At 42.9% G+C, this 24,124-nt stretch overlaps 1 protein-coding gene across 5 annotated transcripts in view; it reads right to left on the bottom strand.

Annotated features, from left to right (window-relative positions):
* Positions 1–556: 556 nt before the first annotated feature.
* The window catches only part of tet3 (tet methylcytosine dioxygenase 3), an 83,267-nt gene continuing 59,699 nt past the window's right edge, over positions 557–24,124 (bottom strand). For all 5 annotated transcript variants that reach the window (XM_060907508.1, XM_060907511.1, XM_060907512.1 and 2 more), the window contains 7 exons: positions 17,526–17,619; positions 11,690–11,898; positions 7,710–7,860; positions 7,265–7,354; positions 3,762–3,899; positions 3,031–3,358; positions 557–2,795 (listed from right to left, as the gene is read on the bottom strand). In XM_060907508.1, the coding sequence (XP_060763491.1) occupies positions 1,099–2,795; positions 3,031–3,358; positions 3,762–3,899; positions 7,265–7,354; positions 7,710–7,860; positions 11,690–11,898; positions 17,526–17,619 (2,707 nt within the window). In that variant the 3' untranslated portion in view covers positions 557–1,098. The remainder of the gene's footprint in view (positions 2,796–3,030; positions 3,359–3,761; positions 3,900–7,264; positions 7,355–7,709; positions 7,861–11,689; positions 11,899–17,525; positions 17,620–24,124) is intronic.

Here is a 24,124-nt window from a genome sequence, read left to right as displayed (position 1 = left end):
GGAAAGTTCTACAACTCCAGCAGTTTACAGGTTAAAATAGCTAATTCGTGCTGCAGAGCACAGGTCCCACGCTAGGTCATTCTTAGGGTGGGCCAAACTGCAGTAGCACCTCAGAGACAGCACTGACCTACTGTTGTTTCACTGATAGGAACTAGATACTGCACCATGAAGAAATGAGTCAGCACCATCTGGTTGATGAGGATGCCTCAGGCAATGACATCTAATCAGGTCAGCTGGTTGCTTAACTGGACCTTTTCTGCTGTTAGAGAGCACCTTGGTCCAGTGCCGGCTGCCATGATGATGAGGGCAAATGACAGCTAAGACAAAAAAAGCACCATTGGACCAGGAAAAGACTCGGTATGAGAGTGGCACGGAGTAGAAAGGCCAGCACTGGTGCCACAGCTTCAGTCACTTGTTTTGGTTGCACACTTTGTGACTGTAGAATGGACCTAGCCCACTGACAAACACTGTCCTTCTCCAGAGTATCTTGCGTAAGTTGTAGACACTTGGCTCGCAGTGATGTGAAGGTGCTGCTTTATGAACAGGTTGATGGTTAAAAGGCAAAAAAAAAAAAAAAAAGCGCAAAATTCATTCAACTCGTTCAGACATTCATATTGAACAAGCAAGAGCGACGAAGACGAGATTGTTCCTCATCAAGCGAGGGGGGGAAATCTTAAAACAATCATAATAATGACACTGAGGAAAAACAATACAGTTAAAATAAAAATAGTCATCTTCATAATATAATAACAATACCTGCAATAACATCAACAGCAACAATAGTAATTATAATATTGATAATAGAAATAATATTAGAATCATTAAATTCACTTAGGAAGGGTAAACTAGAATCCCTTCCATTTTGGAGAGAACAAGAGCACCATAGGTAGCATGTTCATTTGGGGGACTCCCAAACTGCCACCAAAACATGAGGTAAAAAAAATAAAATAAAATAAAAAATTTAAAAAATGTATTTCTTCATCCACCATCGTTGGTCTGGGACGGGATACAGAGTAGAGAGAAATACAGGGCCATAAGGAGAATGGGATTTTTCTTTTCCATCCTGTACTTCTATTTCCTGCTCCCATTTTACTGAGGTCACATGAAGCAACTGTAGGGCCCTGTGACCCGAGTGAAGGCGTAGGGTGATACTGTGACCATGGTGGTGGTGTGCTGTGTGGGGGCCAGTCGTGTAACCCCTTCCCGCTTGTCCTTGGTTGGCTCAGAGGTGGAACTCACTAATCCATCAGCCCACTTGCGTTTCTTTGCGTAAGCTTTGATGTCTTCCTGTGAAAGGCCCAGAAGAGCGGCCTCCTGTTGCCTCTGCCTCGCTCTCTCAGCCAGCAGCTTCATTTTGGCTTCCCACAGTGCCAGTCCATGACAGGGCTGATTCAAATTCTTATGCTGGTAGAACACCAAGGAGATGCGGGTAGGGTGACTGCGATCTGGTTTTTTCAAGGGTGTGGTGGCATGTAGCTCCCGTCTGGCACATTCAATGAGAATGGAACCATGTCCAGGAGCCACTGCTACACCTCCAATATTGGGATCCAGGAAGTTGTGCTCACTGTCTGACCACACCTCCTCTTCAGGCTCCCGTTCACTTTCTATCTCACTATCCCAGCATGCCTGTCCATTCACTTTCTGCAGTGCATCTGGAAACAGACGACCTTCTGGAGCAGGGGACGGATTGCTTCCTGCTGCAGAGGCACCTCCAGATTTCCATGCCCTCTCCTGGAGGCCCAGGGGAGTGGATCCTTGGATCTCTGCTGCCTCAGCCAGCATCTTGTCTGGGAAAGCCCCAACAGGGGTTCCCTGTCTAAGTCCCCCATGACCATAACCCAAGGACCCTGGTTGACCCCAAGCCTTGGGCTGTGGACTGGGGGCAGGACTACTCCAGTGTTGTGGGGTAGCTGGGTGAGGGGAAGGAGCTGGAGATGGGCCTGTCTTAAGGGTTGGAGAGGGATCAGGGGAGGCTACTGGAGTTCCAGGGTAGGAGCGCCATTGCTGCTGCTGTTGGGCATATTTAGAATGCTGAATTTGGCTATGGTGCTGCTGGTGGAGCCGTTGCTTTTCTGGAGTGAAGGGTGAATGAACTTGACCTGGTCTGAGATTTCCATCCCAGCCCTTGGATGCTAAGCTGCCATTAGGTGTGTGCCCCAGCCAGGTGTCGGGTTGTGGGGTGACACTGGGAGTGACGGGGCAACTTCGGACGTGTCCAACAGTTCTGTCATATAGAGGTACTTCCATGGGCTCCTGCTTGATGATCGGAGTTGCATGGTGCATCTGATCTGGAGGTGCAGATGGAGTACGTTTAGGTGGTGCTGGGGACTCAGAAAGCTTAGACTCGTGTAGGTAGCTGTGGTTGGCCATAGTGACCCCTTGGTGGTGGTGGTGATCAGCATGGTTTGGTACCAGCCTGGTCTGAAGACTCTGGATATTGGGTTTCTGTTCTTCTCCAGCAGCCTTGGGACAGGTCCCATTATGACCCACATAACCCAAGACTTCTGGGGGTAAAAGTCCTTTCGGCGCATAGTTGTAGTAACTGTAGGACATCCCTTGGAGGTTTGGATGGAAGCCATTGATGGGGCTGTGTGTAGAAGACTGGCTGTTGGAAGGCAGGCTACCTCTTGCATAGGGACCAGGATAGGAAGAGTAGGCACCATTTATAATGTAGGGGTCAGGACACATTTTGGCATTCCCAAGGGGCGAGTAGCCATCCAAGACTCCATTGAAAGCCTGAAAGTGGTCAACCAATTCTTTTTTCATGGTGGGCTTCACCTCTTCTTTTGGAATTTCTGAAAGGAGACAAAAATTATAAGCATAAAAAATTACACCATGATGAGACACTAGATAGCAATTTTGTTACACTGAATACAGGAATCTAAATTTCAAACCTGGGCATGCGATTGTGAGTACATAGACTTTTACATATAAAGCACAATGTTTGTTTACCATTTTACACTGGTGAATGGATAACCAGGCATGTGGAACATCCAGCCAATTATGTTTCTGCATAGGCGACAGTCTCACCTTTATTGCCTTGCAGGGAAATTTCTTTCTTAACCATCTTTTCGGGTGTTTCCGACAGCTGCTGTTTCTTGTTCTTTTTCTCAGATGCAGCTTTCTTGGCCTCTAGCCGTCGCTGCCGGCAGGACTTGGCAGGCTCTGGAAGCTTCCGGACCTCCCGGCGGAACTTGCTGAGCACCTGGATTGCACCGGTCTGCATCTTCATGCGCTGGTTCTCTTCACTGCCAAACTCATCAGTCAAAGATATCTTATAAAGCGGAAGCACATGAAGCTGTTCATCATCTGGGATTACACCCACTGCCCGATTGTCCTCTTTTGTAAGAGTGCAAACCTGAAAACAAGAAATTAGTCCATCAACAATTCTTAGTTCGAGTTTTAGCCATTTAATGTTGTATGGAAAAAAAAATACATAATTGTACCTCATTTTGCCAGTACTTAAACCTTTGAAATCTTACTACAGAATTAACTATAGAGATATTGATTATGGTGACTCATACTAAGGTCTCACTTTAGTTTGTTAGCCAAACATGGACCTTGGTCTGAATCCCAGACTTGTTTTTAATATGTATTTGATTTGCTACCAAAAACACCAAAGTATATTGGCTTTTATGCATCATCGGTCAATCGAGGTTAAATGCTCACAGAAACATAACTGTACAGATAAGATAAGATGAGCATGTTCATTCCTTATACTACACATCAAAAGTCCTGACAAAAACACACACGCTCCATACCACAGTGCAGCCGTTATGGAGGTTATGTTGGTCTTTGTGAGCATGGGCACAGAAGTCCATGCATGCAGTGATACCAGAAAAGGGCCGTCCTTCTTTAAGCCCCAGCCGACAGTCTGATGCCGCTTTCTCAGTTGCACACTGCAGAAAAAATAGCATACACAGCTGCTTGAAAACAGACTAGCACACACTTTATTCTCCCTTATGCTTCTGTGTTCAGTGTGTTTCTACGGTAACTTCCATCTCTGTGCTTCATTGAACATTCTGCTATCCAGGCTGTTGCTACTATTTTTGTCAAGTGGCGACTATATCTCAGAAAAAGAAGTTTGTAATGAACTGATAACATTACAGCTGAGCATTGCTGTGTGCCTTTGTGATAAGCCTCAAGTAAGTACTTAGTGGTCATACATTTCCCTCTGATGTGGAAACCGGCGGAAAACGGTTTGTCGCTATCCAGAGGGAGAACTTTACAGTTAATCCCCATACCTGAATTTGTAGCCGGCAGTTTAAAAAAGGGCAGCGAACATTAAAGAAAGAAGCAGTTCCGGCATTGCTCGAGTAGAACAGTTTCTCTGTTCCACTTCTAAGGTGGGGTTTGGGAAAAGAGAGAGAGACCGGCAGAGTATGATACACCAGGCAAGGAGGCTAGTACAATCCTCAAGGACCACGACTATGCTTCGGCTCCGGATCCCACAGTCGTCGACTTAGCTCTCGATGAAAATGTGTCTCTTGGAGAAGAGATCCTCGAGCTGAGGAAATAAACTGAGAAGCTGACTATGAAGCAGTGCTTTGGCATTCATGGTTTTACTGGCTCAGAGAGACGTTCATGTGTTTTTTTTTTTAATACAAGATGTCCAGCAAGCTCAGATTAGTTTATGGGCATGTTCCCCTGTCCCAAGTTTAATGCCTAACTAATGAAACTGTGATTTTTTTTTAAATGAACGTTAATGTCTCATCTCATCTCATCATCTGTAGCCGCTTTATCCTGTTCTACAGGGTCGCAGGCAAGCTGGAGCCTATCCCAGCTGACTACGGGCGAAAGGCGGGGTACACCCTGGACAAGTCGCCAGGTCATCACAGGGCTGACACATAGACACAGACAACCATTCACACTCACATTCACACCTACGCTCAATTTAGAGTCACCAGTTAACCTAACCTGCATGTCTTTGGACTGTGGGGGAAACCGGAGCACCCGGAGGAAACCCACGCGGACACGGGGAGAACATGCAAACTCCGCACAGAAAGGCCCTCGCCGGCCACGGGGCTCGAACCCGGACCTTCTTGCTGTGAGGCGACAGCGCTAACCACTACACCACCGTGCCGCCCATGAACGTTAATGCAATTACATATTTCTCACACTTCATGTATATGCGCATCTGAAGGGAAACAGCTGGCTAATTGTGAATGCAGAAGTGTGTGTGTGTGTGTGTGTGTGTGTGTGTGTGTGTGTGCATATAGTGAATTTCCTTTTAAAATGTCATGTTTTATCACTTGCACGAAGCAGCGAGTTGGCTATGATGTGGTGGTTTGGTTTTCGGAGTCGTATCCTTTTCAGAGTAGTACATACTAACCCCATTTCCAGAAAAGTTTGGATATTTTCCAGAATGCAATAAAACAAAAATCTGTGATGTTATTTCATGTGAACCTTTATTTAACTAACAAAAGTAGAAAGAAAAGCTTTTCAAGCGTTTTACTGACCAACTTGATTATATTTTGTAAATATAAATGAAGTTAGAATTTGATGCCTGAAACACACTCAAAAAAAAAGTTGGGACAGAGGCATTATTAGCATTGTGTTACATCACCTTTCCTTTTAATAACACTTTTTAATTCTATGGGATCTGAAGATGCGAATTGTTGCAGTTTTGCATTTGGAATTTTTGTCCATTCTTTGCTTGATACAAGACTTCAGCTGTTCAACAGTCCATGGTCACTGTTGTCTGATTCTCCTCTTCATGATGCACCATACATTCTCCATAGGAGACAGATCTGGGCTGGCAGCAGGCCAGTCAAGCACACGCACTCTGTGTCTACAAAGGCACGCTGTTGTAGCCTGAGCAGAATGAGGCCTGGCATTGTCCTGCTCAAATAAGCATGGACTTCCTGGGAAGAGACGTTGTCTTCATGAATATGTCTCCCTAACATCCCGGTATATCAATGGTACCTTCACACACATGCAACTCACCCGTTCCATGGGCACTGATGCCCCCCTTACCATCACAGATGCTGGTGCCTTCCTCTGATTACAAACTGGATGAGCGTGAGAACTTGACATCTGGTTTTCCTGAAAACAATCTGAAATGTGGACTCCTCTGACCACAGCACATGCTTCTACTGTCTTTTGGTCCATCTGAGATGAGTTCAGACCCAGAGAAATCAGCAGCGTTTCTGCATAGAATCGATGAATGGCTTCCTCCAGTTTCAGGTTGCATTTCTGGATGCAGGTGCGGACTGCGTCAAGTGACAACAGTTTTCCGAAGAACTCCCAAGCCCATGTGGCTATATTCGTCAGGTCACGCACATTCAGCAGCGGTTTCCAACCTCACTCTTTACGCACTGAGATTTCCCTGAATCTTTTCACGATATTATGGACTGTAGATTCTGAAAGACCTAAAATCTTTTGTTGAGAAATGTTCTTTTTGAATTGACTAAAATTTCTCTCATGAATTTTTGCACAAAGCAGTGAGCCACGCCCCATCCTTGCTTGCAAAGACTGTGCCTTTCATGCTGCTCCTTTTATACCCAGTCATGATAGCAATTCACCTGCTTATTGTGGAATCTTCCAAAATGGTGTTACTTGAATATCCTATAAAATTTTCAGTCTTATTTTGCCTCTGTCCCAACTTTTTTTTTGAGTGTGTTTTCAAAGTCTAACTTTATATTTACAAAATGCAACTGAGTTGGTCAATAAAACTATTGAAAATCTTTTCTTTGTACTTTTATCGGTTAAATAAAGGTTCATGTGAATTAACAAATCACATACTTTTGTTTTTTATTGCATTCTGGAAAATATTCCAACTTTTCTGGATATGGGGTTAGTAATATGTGGAACTACCTGCATGTTCAGTCTACTTAAGCCTAGGTCACAACCGGACGTATGATTTTTTGGCCGTGCGATTTTTGGTGTTTCCCAAATCGCTGCGTTTTTTTTGTTCGTGGAGAAAGACGCACGTTGGCCGTAAGTTTGTCTTGCAACCTGAAAAACGTAAGCGCCCGTAGAGTTTGTTTGACATGACAAAGAACCTCTGCGGCCGGTCTACGGCTCGAAAATCAGCACGTCACACGCGCGCCCTCCGTGCGTTTCTTGCGTTTTTTGCACGTAGACCAGCCGTAGGAGCACGTACGGCCGGTTGTGACCGAGGCTTTAGGCACAGCATTTTTGCCAGTTCCATAGCCACCTTGTGCTCAGGACAACAGAACCCAGAGTATGACCTGTTAAGTTCGGAAAAACAGGGGGGGGCTTATCCTTGGATGATTATTTCTGAGAGTATAGCAGCTCTTACCTGGTTTTGGTATGCCTGAGGGGCCAGCTTCTTATATACAGGTGCCACTTTAGTAGCCAAATCCTGGAAGTTGTCCCTGAGAAGTTCCTCCTGTGGAGTGAAAATGCCAGAACACGTTTGTTTCCAGATGTACTGTTTTCTGGGCAGTTGAGATACAGTACAGCCTTGTTAGCATGAAATATCTTAAATAAGCAAGATATTCATAATATGACAAACATTTCAGTATTGTTTATTATTTAGTAAGATACAAAACACGAAATGCATCTCTGGTTGGCTGTGTAATGGTAGCTGTTTGTGTTTACAATCAATTTGCATTGAAATGCATGCTCTGCAACTCGTAATTCACTTCAATCCTTTATGAGCATCGTCACACGATCATAGTAATAACACTCATAACCGTATGTAATGTAAAGGAAAACTTTCTAATTCAGATACAGTCACTCACCTCCTTGGGGTGTTCTCCCTGCAGTCTGAATTTGCGGGGGGTCTTGCTGCGAGCATATTTACACCCATTAAAGTACATGCTCCAAGAACACCCGAAAGAGAATGAAGCACCACAGGTCTCATTGTCCTTTCCCTGGCACGCACACGTACGGCTGCACAAAACAAAGCTGCGTTTCAGAACACACACTCACTGAACCAAAGAAAAAGTGGTGGAAGGCTACAGAAGAGTTTAATGCTGTCCTTTACATATAGCTGAGCTGATTTATAATACAGGTTTAATGGTAGGGTAAAGGCCACTGTTGTGCCACAGTGATGGTACACATGGCTCAAACTGGGGACCTTGAAGCTGAGAAGCAGCAAAGTTATCTGCTGTACCAGTGGCGGATTTAGGCATGGGCAGCGGCATGAGGCGCCGGCACAAAAACACCTGAATTTTGAGATTTGTGTTTTTTCTGTCGCTAATTTGCACGGCGACATATGTCAGTAATATGTTGCCATGTCGGCACGGTGGTGTAGTGGTTAGTGCTGTCGCCTCACAGCAAGAAGGTCTGGGTTCGAGCCCCGTGGCCGGCGAGGGCCTTTCTGTGTGGAGTTTGCATGTTCTCCCCGTGTCTGCGTGGGTTTCCTCCGGGTGCTCCGGTTTCCCCCACAGTCCAAAGACATGCAGGTTAGGTTAACTGGTGACTCTAAATTGAGCGTAGGTGTGAATGTGAGTGTGAATGGTTGTCTGTGTCTATGTGTCAGCCCTGTGATGACCTGGCGACTTGTCCAGGGTGTACCCCGCCTTTCACCCGTAGTCAGCTGGGATAGGCTCCAGCTTGCCTGCGACCCTGTAGAAGGATAAAGCGGCTACAGATAATGAGAATGTTGCTATGTGGTTCTTTTAACCTGTCGGAATGGGCGCCCTGATTCTAGCTTGTGAGCTAGACAGGTTGCTTCCTGGTCTCCCACTCAGAAGTACTAGATGGGGAGGGGAGGGGGTAGGTTGACCAATGACCTCGGGTCTCCCCACTAGAAGTCTGAGATAGGGGTAGGAGGGGAATCTATTAAATAGCACACCTAGTATTACTGTAATGCAGAGTAAAATCAGTCAGTCACACTAAGAAATGCTACCATTTCTTACCAAACTACAATTCATTCATAATACTGAGAGTATATACGTTCACAGACAATGTTGCATTTTTTTTTTTCTGATTTGTGTGAAACCGCTAAGAATAATATAAAACCAGTCTTCGCACAACCAAGGTAAACTGGTTTAGTTTTTACTCTTTGGTTGATTTTGTTGGGTGACGGGTAGGGTGCATCAGTTGCCCTCACTTTCATAAACTCTGATGCATTTTTGTTCGGGTTTTCCTTTTCACCAATAAAGACGTCCTGTAAAATTTTTTGACCATATTCAAAAGTCTAATGGTGGCACCATGAGGTTCATTTTTTGCCAAAAAACGCTTATTTTATGTTTTCGCGTAAGGTTTGAATCACAATGTTGGACTCCATTTATTGATTTCTTGTGAGCCAGAGATCATGTTAAGAACCTTCGCAAGGGATTGAGAAGCATTAATGTGATTCATAATACATTTGTATTGTTTAAAAGTAGTTGAACAATGATTCAATGAACAGCTAAAACTCAAACTGTGCTTGATAATATATTTAGAATATGTACTAAAAATGTGTATCTAAGATATTTGGTATACTCTATAAGGTGCCATAATGTTTCATGAAAAGTGATCGAAATTTTGTCATAAAATAGCAGCTTTTTCCATAACTTTGAGCTCCTGGTGCCGCCATTAAACTTTTGAATTTTGTCAAAATATTTCACCCAGTGTGTTTTCTTACCAAAAGGAACATAAAAACAAAAATGCATCATGATCGGAGGAACTTTTCATTTTTAGGGGGCGACTGATGCACCCTAGTGACGGGTAATGTAATGATACTCGAGTGCCAAATTAACCCACGATGGATAAGAAAAGGTCTAGGGTCAGCCGTCAGGTGCCCAGTTTAGGGCAGAGAGGAAACAAGAAGAGGAGAAATGTGCAAAAGATAAAGATATGTAGCTATGTCATCACTTTGAGTATAACATTATGCAAGTAATGAAACAGGCTGGTAGAACACTTATGTTTTTTAGCCTATGTTGCCATTGTTGCTTGTTGTGCTATTACACATAGAGTAAAGATATTCAGCTTTCTGTCCAACCAACTTACATAATTAACAGTTATTCCATGAAATCGAGTCGTACATGAGCTGACAGCTGACGAGGCGCGTAGCACCGAGTTGTCTGTAATCCATGTACGGCGAGATTGAGTGGAATAACTGTTTTATTCTCTCCACATTCACTGGATTTTGAGAAACAGAACATTTTTGTTTTTTGCAAATTTGATAAATAAAAACTTTATACAAAACGTCCGACAAAATCATTTCCGCTTAGAATGTAAACAAACCGGCAAAATGACAGGAGCAATTTGTGAAAAATGTGAAAATAATAATTCTTGAAAAAAGATACGTTCTTACCATCAAATACTTTCATTCCATGTTTTTGTTTTGGTTTTTTTGGGTGTATTTTTTATTTTTTTTTGGAGCTTTGTTTTCGAGTAGAGTTTTTTTGTCCTCGGTTAGTTCAGCAACACGCGCCACCATTTTGTTTTTCTCTACTCATGGTATATGAGCTGATATCCTAGTAGTAGAGTAGCCAATCAGAGCACGCGATTGCTCATATCCAGTGAATGTGGAGAGAATAACATTGGATACGAAGAACAACAACAACTTTATTCATCACATGTACACTTGTGAAATTCCTCTCTGCATTTAACCCATCTGATGCAGTGAACATACACATGCGCACACACACACACAAGTGAGCAATGAGCACATACACACATACCCAGAGCAGTGGGGAGCCATGCTAACAGCGCCCGGGGAGCAGCTGCGGGTTCGGTGCCTCGCTCAAGGGCACCTCAGCCTTAGGCTGCCCCATGTTAACCTAACTGCATGTCTTTGGACTGTGGGGGAAACCAGAGCACCCGGAAGAAACCCATGCAGACACGGGGAGAACATGCAAACTCCGCACAGAAAGGCCCTCGCCGGCCACGGGGCTCGAACCCGGACCTTCTTGCTGTGAGGCAACAGCGCTAACCACTACACCATATGCTGTAATTTCACACTGTTTCATCATGATAGCGGGTGTAGCCAATAACAAAAACCTATTTAGCACATTTGTTCTAATAATTCAATTAATTTATTTGTATTTCATCTCATCTCATTATCTCTAGCCGCTTTATCCTGTTCTACAGGGTCGCAGGCAAGCTGGAGCCTATCCCAGCTGACTACGGGCGAAAGGCGGGGTTCACCCTGGACAAGTCGCCAGGTCATCACAGGGCTGACACATAGACACAGACAACCATTCACACTCACATTCACACCTACGCTCAATTTAGAGTCACCAGTTAACCTAACCTGCATGTCTTTGGACTGTGGGGGAAACCGGAGCACCCGGAGGAAACCCACGCGGACACGGGGAGAACATGCAAACTCCGCACAGAAAGGCCCTCGCCGGCCACGGGGCTCGAACCCGGACCTTCTTGCTGTGAGGCGACAGCGCTAACCACTACACCACCGTGCCACCCCTTATTTGTATTTATATACTATAATTTATTTCTACTTGTCTGTTACTACTTTTTGATACGAGTCTTATATTTGTATATACTTTTTAATATTTATATTGTTTTAATGCTTATTTGTGTCATTCCAAACATCTGAATAAAAATTACATTTAGTGCAGAATGGTCCTTGTTTGGCGCTTGTCTGAGGTTCAGGGGCGTTGGATAGTCACACAGTTTTTACCCTTTTTGTGTATGGGGAGGGGTGGGGGCTTGTGTCAGAAAGTATAAGTTGTTGCAATAAACTGAAAGTACATCTATATCTAGTAAATTTCATTTCAGAAGCAGTGTAGAAATATGCAGGTGGAAGAGGCACAACATTATTCCTCACTCGTCATTGAGGCCACAACGGCGGCTGGTGGGATTGCCATATTTGGTGAGCGTCTCGGTGATCTCTCGATAAAGTTTATCACCAAGAGACTTTGGGATGCCCTCCCATGCCAGGATGACAACAATGATGACCGCATTGGCACAGTGGTGCCCGGCACGTTGCCGCACCAGGCACAACAACTTCTCGTTCTCGTTGCTACGTCGAATCACCTGCAGGGGGCAGACAGGGAAAGAAAAAGCAAAGAGACAGAGACAAAGTTATGACTAGACTCAGTTATTACAAGAATACTATTCCAGTGTTTAAATCCACACCAGTTTTAAACATTTCCATAGATAACAGAATGATGGATGCTTTGGGAATCTTACAAGATTTGGGTGCCAAAATTTATGCCCATAATTCATATTTCTGCAAAGTTGCTTTGTGACAATGTCCACTGTTAAAACCACTATACAAATAAATAAAATTTGAGGTGCTACATTTTGCATCAACCACATGGCATATTCACTGCGAACCTGTTAGAAGGTAAAAGAAACAAACGCTACGTTCACACTGCAAGGCTTAATGCTCAATTCCGATTTTTTTGTGAAATCCGATTTTCTTGTGAGGTCGTTCACATTAACAAATATATGCGACTTGTATGTGATCCTCAGTATGAACGAAAAGCGACCTAAAAGTGTTCCGCATGCGCATTGCAGGATACGACGACGTCACACGCAGTGAGCATGGCCAGTGTTTACGGAAGTAAAACCGCCCGGTTGCGGTATGACTCATCCAATCTAGCTTGAATAGCTGCATCCCCCCCAAATGGAAATCAGCTCCCTAACCTCTGCGTCCTTCCATTGAGAAGATTCAGAACCTTCACAGCCTGAAGCGTCCCTCGCATTGATGTCATGCGCAGGGGCGCAGATACGGTTTTTGAACTGGGAGGGACAAAAAACTGGGGGGGACAAAGCTGCCAGCAAACCAACCCCAACCCCGATATGCCTGTCAAACTTGTTGTTAGTAACCATAGCAACCAAGCTCGAGCTCGCAACCTGTGCAGTCTGCGCAGCTCAACCAACCGAATATCAGTCTTTGTTTTATGTGAGTTGTTGCAACTATGTATACACTGCTGTGCACCTCAATAAACCGAATGGTAATTAGTCTTTTGATTTTTCCGTGAGGTTTGCCTTATGCAAAGAAAGACAGCATAGACATTTTTTCCTCCCTATAAGTGGGGGGGACCGAACGAGGTGAATTTAAATCTGGGTGGGACGAGTCCCACCCTCTATCTGCGCCCGTGATTATGCGCCATGTTGTTGTAACTTTTTTTGAGAGACCCGCCGCCTACTTCAGCGCAGAATAGTGACGTTTGTGGCTTGTTGATGACGTGTAAGTCGGATGAATGCGACCTGGCGGTTCAGACTGAAGTCGCATACGAAAAGAGCGGATAGGAATCGGAATTAGGACCACATATCCAAACGGCCTGGGTCGGATTTGAAAAAATCGGATCTGTGTCGTTCATATTGTCAATAAAAGATCGGATACAGGTCACATATGGGCGAAAAGATCGGATTTGAGTCACTTCAGCCTGCAGTGTGAACGTAGCCTAAAAGTGCACAAGCTCTCATTCTGATTAAAAAAAAAATTGTCCATTATGACTGTTAAATCCAGTTTAAAGTCGAGTACATTATATTTACATGTTCCTCAATATAGGCGGCACGTGGTGTAGTGGTTAGCGCTGTCGCCTCACAGCAAGAAAGTTCTGGGTTCGAGCCCAGCGGCCGGCGAGGGCCTTTCTGTGTGGAGTTTGCATGTTCTCCCCGTGTCTGCATGGGTTTCCTCTGGGTGCTCTGGTTTCCCCCACAGTCCAAAGACATGCAGGTTAAGCTAACTGGTGGCGCTAAATTGACCGTAGGTGTGAATGGTTGTTTGTCTCTATGTGTCAGCCCTGCGATGACTTGGCAACTTGTCCAGGACGTACCCCGCCTTTCGCCCATAGTCAGCTGGGATAGGCTCCAGCTTGCCTGTGACCCTGCACAGGATAAGCGGTTACGGATAATGGATGGATGGATGGATGGATGCTCCTCAATATAATGATCATAGTTTACTATAAGTAAGGAATTAAATACTGCAAGGTAAAATATCCTCCATCCTATATATCGTTTTGATCTATTTCTTCTCCTTTCAACTACCATGTCCCCATGCAATTTACATTTATGCATAAAACTACACCATATAGCCAAAAGTATGGACACCTGACCATCACACCCTGATGTGGACCTTCCCCAAATTCTTGCCACAAAGTTTGAAGCACACTCTTCATGTCTGTGAATGTCTCTGGATGCTGTGGCATTAAGAATTCCCCTTTACTGGAACTAAGATGCTCAACCTGTTCCAGCATGACAATGCCTCACGCACAACGTGAGGTCCATAAAGACATGGTTTGCCAAGGCTGGTGAGGAAGAACTTGAGTGGCCTTGCATACACCTCAACCCCACTGAACACCTTTAGGATGAATTGGAATGCTGACTGCAGGCCAGGCCATCTCGTCCGACATTAGTGCTTGACCTTACTATGATCTTGTGGTTGAATGAGTACAAAACCCCATAATCGCATTCCAAAATCTAACGGAAAGCATTTTCAGAAGAGTGGAGGTTATTCTAACGACAAAGGGGATAAAATCTACAAAGGGATGTTCAACAAGCACATATGGATGTGACTGGTCAGGTGTCCACATACTTTTGGCAATATACGCTACCGTTCAAAAGTTTGGGGTCACCCAGACAATTTTGTGTTTTCCATGAAAAGTCACACTTTTATTTCCCACCATAAGTTGTAAAATGAATAGAAAATATAGTCGAGACATTTTTCTGGCCATTTTGAGCATTTAATCGACCCCACAAATGTGATGCTCCAGAAACTCAATCTGCTCAAAGGAAGGTCAGTTTTATAGCTTCTCTAAAGAGCTCAACTGTTTTCAGCTGTGCTAACATGATTGTACAAGGGTTTTCTAATCATCCATTAGCCTTCTGAGGCAATGAGCAAACACATTGTACCATTAGAACACTGGAGTGAGAGTTGCTGGAAATGGGCCTCTATACACCTATGGAGATATTGCACCAAAAACCACACATTTGCAGCTAGAATAGTCATTTACCACATTAGCAATGTATAGAGTGGATTTCTGATTAGTTTAAAGTGATCTTCATTGAAAAGAACAGTGCTTTTCTTTCAAAAATAAGGACATTTCAAAGTGACCCCAAACTTTTGAACGGTAGTGTATTGTATGCATCCAACAGTTAAAATAAAAAGACTTTCTACAACAAATGCGACTCACCTATGCAAACACAACTTGATGCAAATGCTAATATGGAAATAGACGCTAGCAAAAGACGAACAAGGAAATACCTTTTGACATCTATTCCAGCAGTTCTTTTTGTTTGTGTATTACTTGTTTTACTTAAACCCATTACAATGCTACCAAAGTTTTAAGGAAATACGTTAAAACGGTTGATCATATAATGTTTTAGTATACATCGCTTACAGCCAGAAGTTTACATACGCCTTAGCCAAATATATTTATACTCAGTTTTTCACAATTCCTCACATTTAATCCTAGAAAACGTTCCCTGTCTTAGGGCGGTTAGAATCACTACTTTAAGAAATGTAGAACGTCAGAATAAAAGTAGAGAGAATGATTTATTTATTTCAGCTTTTATTTCTTTCATCACATTCCCAGTGGGTTAGATGTTTATATACACTTGGTTAGTATTTGATAGCACTGCCTTTAAATTGTTTAACTTGGGTCAAACGTTTTGGGTAGCCTTCCACAAGCTTCTCGCAATAAGTTGCTGGAATTTTGGCCTATTCCTCCAGACAGAACTGGTGTAACCAAGTCAGGTTTGTAGTCCTCCTTGCATGCTTTTTCAGTTCTGCTCACAAATTTTCTACTGGATTGAGATCAGGGCTTTTTGATGGCCATTCCAATACCTTGACTTTGTCCATTTGGAAGACCCATTTGCGACCAAGCTTTAACTTACTGGCTGATATCTTGAGATGTTGCTTCAATATATCCAGATAGTTTTCCTTTCTCATGGTTCCATCTATTTTGTGAAGTGCACCAGTCTGTCCTTTAGCAAAGCAACCCCACAGCATGACGCTGCCACCCCCATGCTTCACATTTGGGATGGTTTTCTTCAACTTGCAAGCCTCACCCGTTTTCCTCCAAACAACGATGGTCAATTATAGACAAAGAATTAAATATTTGCTTCATCAGACCAGAGGACATTTCTCCAAAAAGTAAGATCCCGCCCCCATGTGCACTTGCAAACTCTGTAGTCTGGCATTTTTATGGCAGTTTTGGAGCAGTGGCTTCTTCCTTGCTGAGCAACTTTCAGGTTATGTCGAGATAGGACTTGTTTTACTGTGGATATACCGTAGATACTTGCCTACCTGTTTCTTCCAGCAGTTTTGCAAAGTCCTGTGCTGCTGTTGTGGGACTGATTTGCATTTTTCATGCCAGTGTACATTCACCTCTAGGAGACAGAATGCATCTGAGAGATATGACTGCTGCATGATCCCATGGTGTTTAGACTTGCATATTATTGTTTGTACAGATGAACGTGGTATCTTCAGGTATTTGGAAATTGCTCCGAAGTATTAACCAGACTTATGGCGGTCCACAATTCTTTTCTGAGGTCTTGGCTGATTTCTTTTGATTTTTACATTAAGTCAAGCTGAGATACCGAGTTTGAAGGTAGGCCTTGAAATACATCCTCTGGTACACCTCCAGTTCGCCTACTGGAAGCTAACTGCCTAAAAGTTTGACATAATTTTCTGGAATTTTCCAAGCTGTGTAAAGGTTAACTTTAGGTATGTAAAATTCTGACCCACTGAAATTGTAATATAATCAATTTAAAGTGAAATAATCTGTCTGTAAACAATTATTGGAAACATTATTCAAGTCATGTACAAAATAAACATATAAACAACTTCCCAAAACTATAGCTTGGTAATATGAAACCTGTGAATGGTTCAAATTTATGCTCATTAGGTTTTAATGACTTCAACCTAAGTGTATGTAAACTTCCGACTTCAACTGTGTATGTAGTAGAGGAACATCTGTGGGTGAAAATGTTGCTTCTGGCACTATAAGAATTACTTAACATCTGAACCATAAACCCATTAGCAGAGTGTGAGCTGCCTGTGTGCATGCTAAGACAGTGCAGTCCCCTGCTGCTTTATAGCCTTTGGCTAATGAAAACAGATTGCCTCTCATACCCCTTTTCGACCAACAGGGAACGGGTTATGTTCTTGTTCTTCAGAGCATTTCGACCAAAAATAAATTGGTTCGAAACCTGAAAAGTTGGTTCCTAACTGTGATGACACCAGTAGGCATGTCATTAGTTTGCAGAGGAAGCCAAGCACAGCAATGGAGAACGCAACGGAAAAGATAAATCTACAGAAAAAATGGACTGACAACAAATATCTGCAGTAACGGAACAAAAGCTCACAGGTAATCAATGCGCTCTGCCATTTTGCTACTACTGTTTATTCCCATTGTGCATTGCCCTCCGTTCACGACGCATCCTTGATTACAATGGTTCCGCTCAAAACTGGTGAAAACGTGGGCCGGTTCACAAGCTGGCACCAAGATTCAAAGAATCCTGAATGGAACCAGTTTGAGAACCATTCCCTGTTGGTCAAAAAGGGTATCAGTGAATTGTTCATTGTGACTTCTGACTGATACATGGTGACCCTGTATAACTCCAGTGATCCTTAAAGATCAGTTGTTTACAGTTATATCGACGAGACACTGACATGCTGGTACTTGTGTGCAACATTTCAGACTCACCCATTTTGCAATAGGACATCCCTGGGAGCTCTTGCCTTCTTTCCCTGTGTACACTACCTTCTCAATACGGATAGCCTCACCCTTCTCACCATACCTACAGTGGCAAACACAAAGAAAGAAACAGGTTTACTTTCATTTGCAACAGGGCTGTTTTATTAAAGGTAGCTTCCAGAATGGGATGTTGGTCAAGAACTGAAGGAGATGGCTGGTATAAATGATGTCACTTTAGATAATTAAGCAAATCTTACTGATGGTGACATAAAAAAAAAAAAAAATCAGCATTTGGATTGCCAACTTGTTCAGCAAATTCCTTCCAAATGGACCTTTTTTTTTTTTTATAGCCTTTGTGAGGGGTTTGTAGAAATGCTCAGTTCCATACTGAAAACGTCACAGCACTGAAGAACAACCTACCTTGGTGTTGAAGTGGTTTAGAATTTCTTTATGACTTGTTTTGTCTGTTACATGCCTTGAATGCAAAGTCTTTAACTCTTGTTGCAAAAGTTAAGGGGCGGTCACACAGCACTCCGCGTCTATATCACGTACAAAAAGATACAAAAATCTGGTGGACGTGGTCGTAAGTGCTAATTTTTGGTCAATTTTGGCTTTGCCGTGCTTTGTACGGGGTATGGCCGTCGGCGGCTGTTTCACTGCTAACCAAGTCCAGCCACGCACCCAGATGTTCCGTACCACCCTCCTCCTCCTCCTTCTTCTTCTCTCAGCAAGGATATGTTGAGCCTGTATCAGTTGGTTCTGTTGGTGCTGGAGCATTAAGATGAGGACATCACAGCGTCGAGGGTTCATGTTCACCCCTTGACATCTAGACTGCAAGTGCCGAGGTCTCAGAAAATTACGGTATTTATACATGCCGCAAATCAGAAGTGATGCAGAAGTGATTAGACAGTGATCAATCGAATTTAGAACTTGTTTGAGACGTCGTTTAACGGGCTTAGACAGTGCTATGTACGCGGAAAAATCCATTTCTCAGTGATAAGCCGCTAAACACACGCTATATCCCGTGATACCAACGCGTAACACCCGTCCGATGACCGTGCTCTGCCAGTGATAGACCGCCAAACTTTCGCGTCTTACCACGTCTCCCCAAGTTTTAATAACGGCCGGGACACTGATTATCACGTGTTTTTCACGTGTGTTGCACGTCTTTACCACGTGTGCCGGCCGTGGTTGTCCGCGGTCTAAAGTTTTGAGCAGTCCAAAACTTTTTGCCGCGTCCGACGCCGTTCCGATTTTCCCCTGCATCCTGTCACGTCTGTATATCGACTGTAACACGTCTTAACTTCGACATCAACACGAACAACATCGTCTGCTTCACGGGAGAGCACTTTTTGACGGGTTTTGGCCGTGATAAAGCCGTAAAGCGCTGTGTGACCGGGCCTTTAGACTGTCTGAATATCTTTTGAACGAAAGCTACACATAGAAGTACACAGAAAATACTAGGTCGTTTTTCTAAGCTCTCTGGTCCCAAGCATACATGTATGCATTATATATTAACACTAGACACAAAGTGTATGCACTGATGGCAACGCGGAGTCCTTGTACAGCACCCCCACTCACGACATAGGTTATTTTTTTTAAAGTTGGAGCGTGATGACCATATCAGTGAAGTTTAACGAACACACACTTCTTTGAAGAAGGATCAAACTCCACATGGTGGCCCTAGCTGGGTCCGAGGTTATGTCAAAATCAGTTTAGTATCCAAAATTTTGAGTTCTTATATTAGTCTCGAAGGCACAAATGGATAAAAACCTCACACCAAACTCCTTTTCCACTTACCCCTTTGGCCTTTTGGGGTGGTGTGACTCAGCTCTGTATTAAGCTTATAGAAATAAACCACAATGTAGACACTCGTACTCACTCTCCTGTCTTGTTTTACTAAATAAATACCATCTCTCTCTCTCTCTCTCTCTCTCTGTCTCGCTCGCTTGTCTGGATCTGCTGACGGTGATTATTTCCTCTTTACTCCCATTGCATTATGGGTCAGGGATTCCCTAGGGATGGGATCGCAAAAGCTGCAGAAGGGAGGGGGGGAGGAAGCAGGGACAAGAAATGAAGCAGTGCGAATAGAAATGTAGAAGCGAGATTTTTATCCACAGCTGTTCGAGAGTCTCGTGCCAGGATCTTCAAGCTACAGCTCTCTCATAATGCTCAGTGCAGGCACAAAGGGAACTACTAAAGCAAATTATACACAGCCAGGAACAATTTTTCCCTTGTTCAAAGTTAAGTACCCAATAGCTTTAACAGCTGAGCTTGCAATCATGTCTTTTTCTTCACGTATGCATGATTTTTGAGTTTCTGTTCAGCTATAATGCACTTTTCTATACAGCTTTCTAGTAAGCTTCCAGTTAAGAGTTTTGATTAGATTAGATAACTTTATTTGTACCCAAAGGTAGATTTGGTGTGCAGCCAAGTGATCTCCACTCATACAAAACATTTAAAACAAAGGACACACTTAACATACAAACATTCGAAATATTACAGAAATGTTTAAAAACAGTAAATATTAGACAGCACCAAAGTAGCGCATCCTAAAGTGACATACGCTACGTTCACACTGCAAGGCTTAATGCTCAATTCCGATTTTTTTGTGAAATCCGATTTTTTTGTGAGGTCGTTCACGTTAACAAATATATGCGACTTGTATGTGATCCTCAGTATGAACGAAAAGCGACCTAAAAGTGTTCCGCATGCGCATTGCAGGATACGACGACGTCACACGCAGTGAGCATGGCCAGTGTTTACGGAAGTAAAACCGCCCGGTTGCGGTATGACTCATCCAATCTAGCTTGAATAGCTGCATCCCCCCAAATGGAAATCAGCTCCCTAACCTCTGCGTCCTTCCATTGAGAAGATTCAGAACCTTCACAGCCCGAAGCGTCCCTCGCATTGATGTCATGCGCAGGGGCGCAGATACGTTTTTTGAACTGGGGGGGGGACAAAGCTGCCAGCAAACCAACCCCAACCCCGATATGCCTGTCAAACTCGTTGTGGGTTACCATAGCAACCAAGCTCGAGCTCGCAACCTGTGCAGTCTGCGCAGCTCAACCAACCGAATATCAGTCTTTGTTTTGTTTTATGTGAATTGTTGCAACTATGTATACACTGCTGTGCACCTCAATAAACCGAATGGTAATTAGTCTTTTGATTTTTCCGTGAGGTTTGCCTTATGCAAAGAAAGACAGCATAGACGTTTTTTCCTCCCTATAAGTGGGGGGGGGACCGAACGAGGTGAATTTAAATCTGGGTGGGACGAATCCCACCCTCTATCTGCGCCCGTGATTATGCGCCATGTTGTTGTAACTTTTTTTGAGAGACCCGCCGCCTACTTCAGCGCAGAATAGTGACGTTTGTGGCTTGTTGATGATGTGTAAGTCGGATGAATGCGACCTGGCGGTTCAGACTGAAGTCGCATACGAAAAGAGCGGATAGGAATCGGAATTAGCACCACATATCCAAACGGCCTGGGTCGGATTTGAAAAAATCGGATCTGTGTCGTTCATATTGTCAATAAAAGATCGGATACAGGTCACATATGGGCGAAAAGATCGGATTTGAGTCACTTCAGCCTGCAGTGTGAACGTAGCCATAGTGTCACATCGTGTAAAAAAAGCAGTGATATACCAGCCATGATAGATTGATGAATATGTAATAAAATGAGACTGATAAGATCCTTAAATAAATAAACAAATTAAAAATTAATTATAAAACAAATAAAATAAATTGTGCTATTACAGCCTATGTTTAGAAGTTATATTATTAATCTCTCTAATAGCAGAGGGGACAGAACTTCCTCTGAAACGCTTTGTCTTGCAGACAGGTAGGTTGTATCTGTAACCAGATGGAAGGAGCTGAAATTCCTTATACAGCGGGTGAGAGCTATCTTCCAAGATGGAACCAGCTATCCTCTGCAACTGTCTGGTGTACAGGGTCTCAGGACTGAGTTGTGGCTCTCCAATCAGCCTGCCAGACCACTTAACTATTTGAAAAAGGGAATTCTTGTTTTTAAAAGACAGGTTGTTGAACCAGCACGCCAAGCAGAAAGATGAGACAGATTCAATAAAAGCACGATAAAAGAGGGTAAGCAAGGTTCGATCAATGTGAAAGTAAGACAGTTTCCTCAGACAATGCAGACGCTGGTTGGCCTTTTTAAAAACAGCTTCACAGTTTACCTCAAATGTGAGCTTGTTGTCAATAATGGTGCCAAGGTATTTGTACTTGTCTACACTTTCCACTTTCTGACCATTAATTTCTGTGGGCATCTGGATCTGGTTGTGCTTTCTAAAATCAATAACCATGTCTTTGGTCTTCGAGATATTTATCTGCAGGAATGATTTGTTACACCACTCTATAAATTCTTCCACTATTGGGCCATGACCTGCCTCCCCGCCTTGCAGTACGCTCACAATCACTGTATCATCTGCATATTTTAAAATAGATCTGTTCACTGTATTGCTGCGACACATATTTGTATATAAAATAAAAAGGAGAGGGGACAGTACACATCCTTGTGGTGACCCAGTGGAGCTGCAGGTCTGGTCAGACAGGATGCCGTTGATCCTTACTCTCTGTGTTCGATTTATTAAAAAGTTTAAAATCCACCCCAAAAGGTTGTTACTCAAGTTGAACTGCTCCTCACGCCTTTCCATTAAAAAGGATCACATGCATCAGTTACAGATCAATTACAACTTACATCATACAAAAAAGTTAGTATAATGTATTCGAAAAATATCAAATGTTGTAACTTAAATTAAAGTGAATTGAAGCATGTCCTACACCAGGGCTTTTCAAAGTGTGGGGCGCATCTCCCCTGGGGGGCGCCAGAGTGCTTCGGGGGGGTGCAACGTGAGGAAAAATAAACCAGAATAAGTTACTATTGCAGACATTTAGCGAACTTCAGCTAGCCTTTACCAGAGACAAAATGGATCGATTTTTAGTACCTAAAGCTACAGTGAGTGAGGAGACAGAGTCTGGGCCAAGCAAAAAACCAGACCCTCCAGGATGTTGCAATTTGCAACTTCAACGCAAACTCAACCAATCCCCGCGAATTCAGGGCGGTGTTGCAATTATATCCAATCACCGCAACTTTCCCGCAAATTTGACCAATCGTTGGCGTCGTCTTGAGGTGACGTCGACAAACTACCTTCCGCCTTACTTCCGTGTATACGTTCAAGAGAAGCAGCATGCGCGCAGTGTTGCCAGATTGGGCGGTTTCAAGTGCATTTTGGCGGGTTTTGAACATATTTTGGACTGGAAAATGTCAGCAGTATCTGGCAACACTGCATGCGTGAGTCAGTGTTTATGTAGGCTTAAATTCTGTTACTGAAAGTGTGTTATGTTTACAGTGAAGGACTGTGTGCACTTTACATTATTTTTTTACTTAATACAAGAAATTAATGGATGCCAACATTTTTGCCAAAATGGTATTTTATTTTCCATTGTTTAGGCAGCTTCAGTATCATACTGTGAGATTCTGTTCAAATTGTTTTTTTTTCTTCTATGAAGCCTGAGCCATTTATTTTATTAGTTTATAATTATTGTTTAATTTAGTCTTCAGGAGAGACTGCCTGCACACAGTACTAGTATTAATAGTTTTTTTTCTTATATGAAAGCTGAGGCATTTATATTATATTTGAAGGTAACTTCATGTTGTGCTGTGAGGTTCTCTGCACTTTAACTTTTGAACCAACAGGTGCATTTGGATAAGTAAAGCCTATTTTTCTGCATTTTTGTAGTCCTGGTAATCTTTTATATTGGTAAAGATGTTTATAGGACCATTTCTCAGTGTCTTTGTTTTTTTTAATCAATAGTTTTTCAGTAATAACTTAATATTTAACATATCACTCAATTTTAATCACAAAAAAAGAAAATCGCAACAATTTCTCGCAACTTTCACTTCCTCCCACAATGTAATCGCAACAAAAACCTAAAAAACACCGCAATTTTCATCACAATTTTTTGGAAAACCCCCGCAACATCAGACATTTTAGCCCGCAACAATCACAAAAAAGGCCCGCGAAATCCTGGGGGGACTGAAAAAAGAAGGAAGTATGACCACGATTATTTAAAGTTTGGATTTTCATGGACTGGATCTGAAGATGCTCCACTGCCACAGTGTGTTGTCTGCCAAGAGGTGCTAGCTAACGATGCTATGAGATGTTTAAAATGTGTAAAACAAGATGTTTTAAAAAGCACAGATGTTTAAAATGTGAAAAAGAAAAAAAAATGTGTACAACAACCATTTTTTAAAAATACGAATGGAACATTAAGTATAGCAACAACAAAAATTGTAAGGGGGGGCGCTGTTGTTTATTTGCTCTCCGAGGGGGGGGGCTGACTCTCCCACACTTTGAAAACCCCTGTCCTACACGAAGTAAATATGTAGGTTGTACTTTACATCAGGTGCTAATTACTTATGAAATGTTTTATGAAACAAAAAGTAAATCTAGATGAATCTTAATACTAACATAAAAGCAGAGCTCTTAATATCCTTTCGCAGTATTGGTTTCATGGATATGACACTTTATACATAATACATAAACATTAATGCTAGCTGAAGCCCTGATATCATGTTCACCCACTGATGG

Source organism: Neoarius graeffei, chromosome 24, assembly GCF_027579695.1.
Source record: "Neoarius graeffei isolate fNeoGra1 chromosome 24, fNeoGra1.pri, whole genome shotgun sequence".
In the NCBI taxonomy this organism is placed as follows: Eukaryota; Metazoa; Chordata; class Actinopteri; order Siluriformes; family Ariidae; genus Neoarius; species Neoarius graeffei.
Note: the sequence above shows the minus strand (reverse complement) of the source record. Positions and strands in the feature narration are given on the sequence as shown.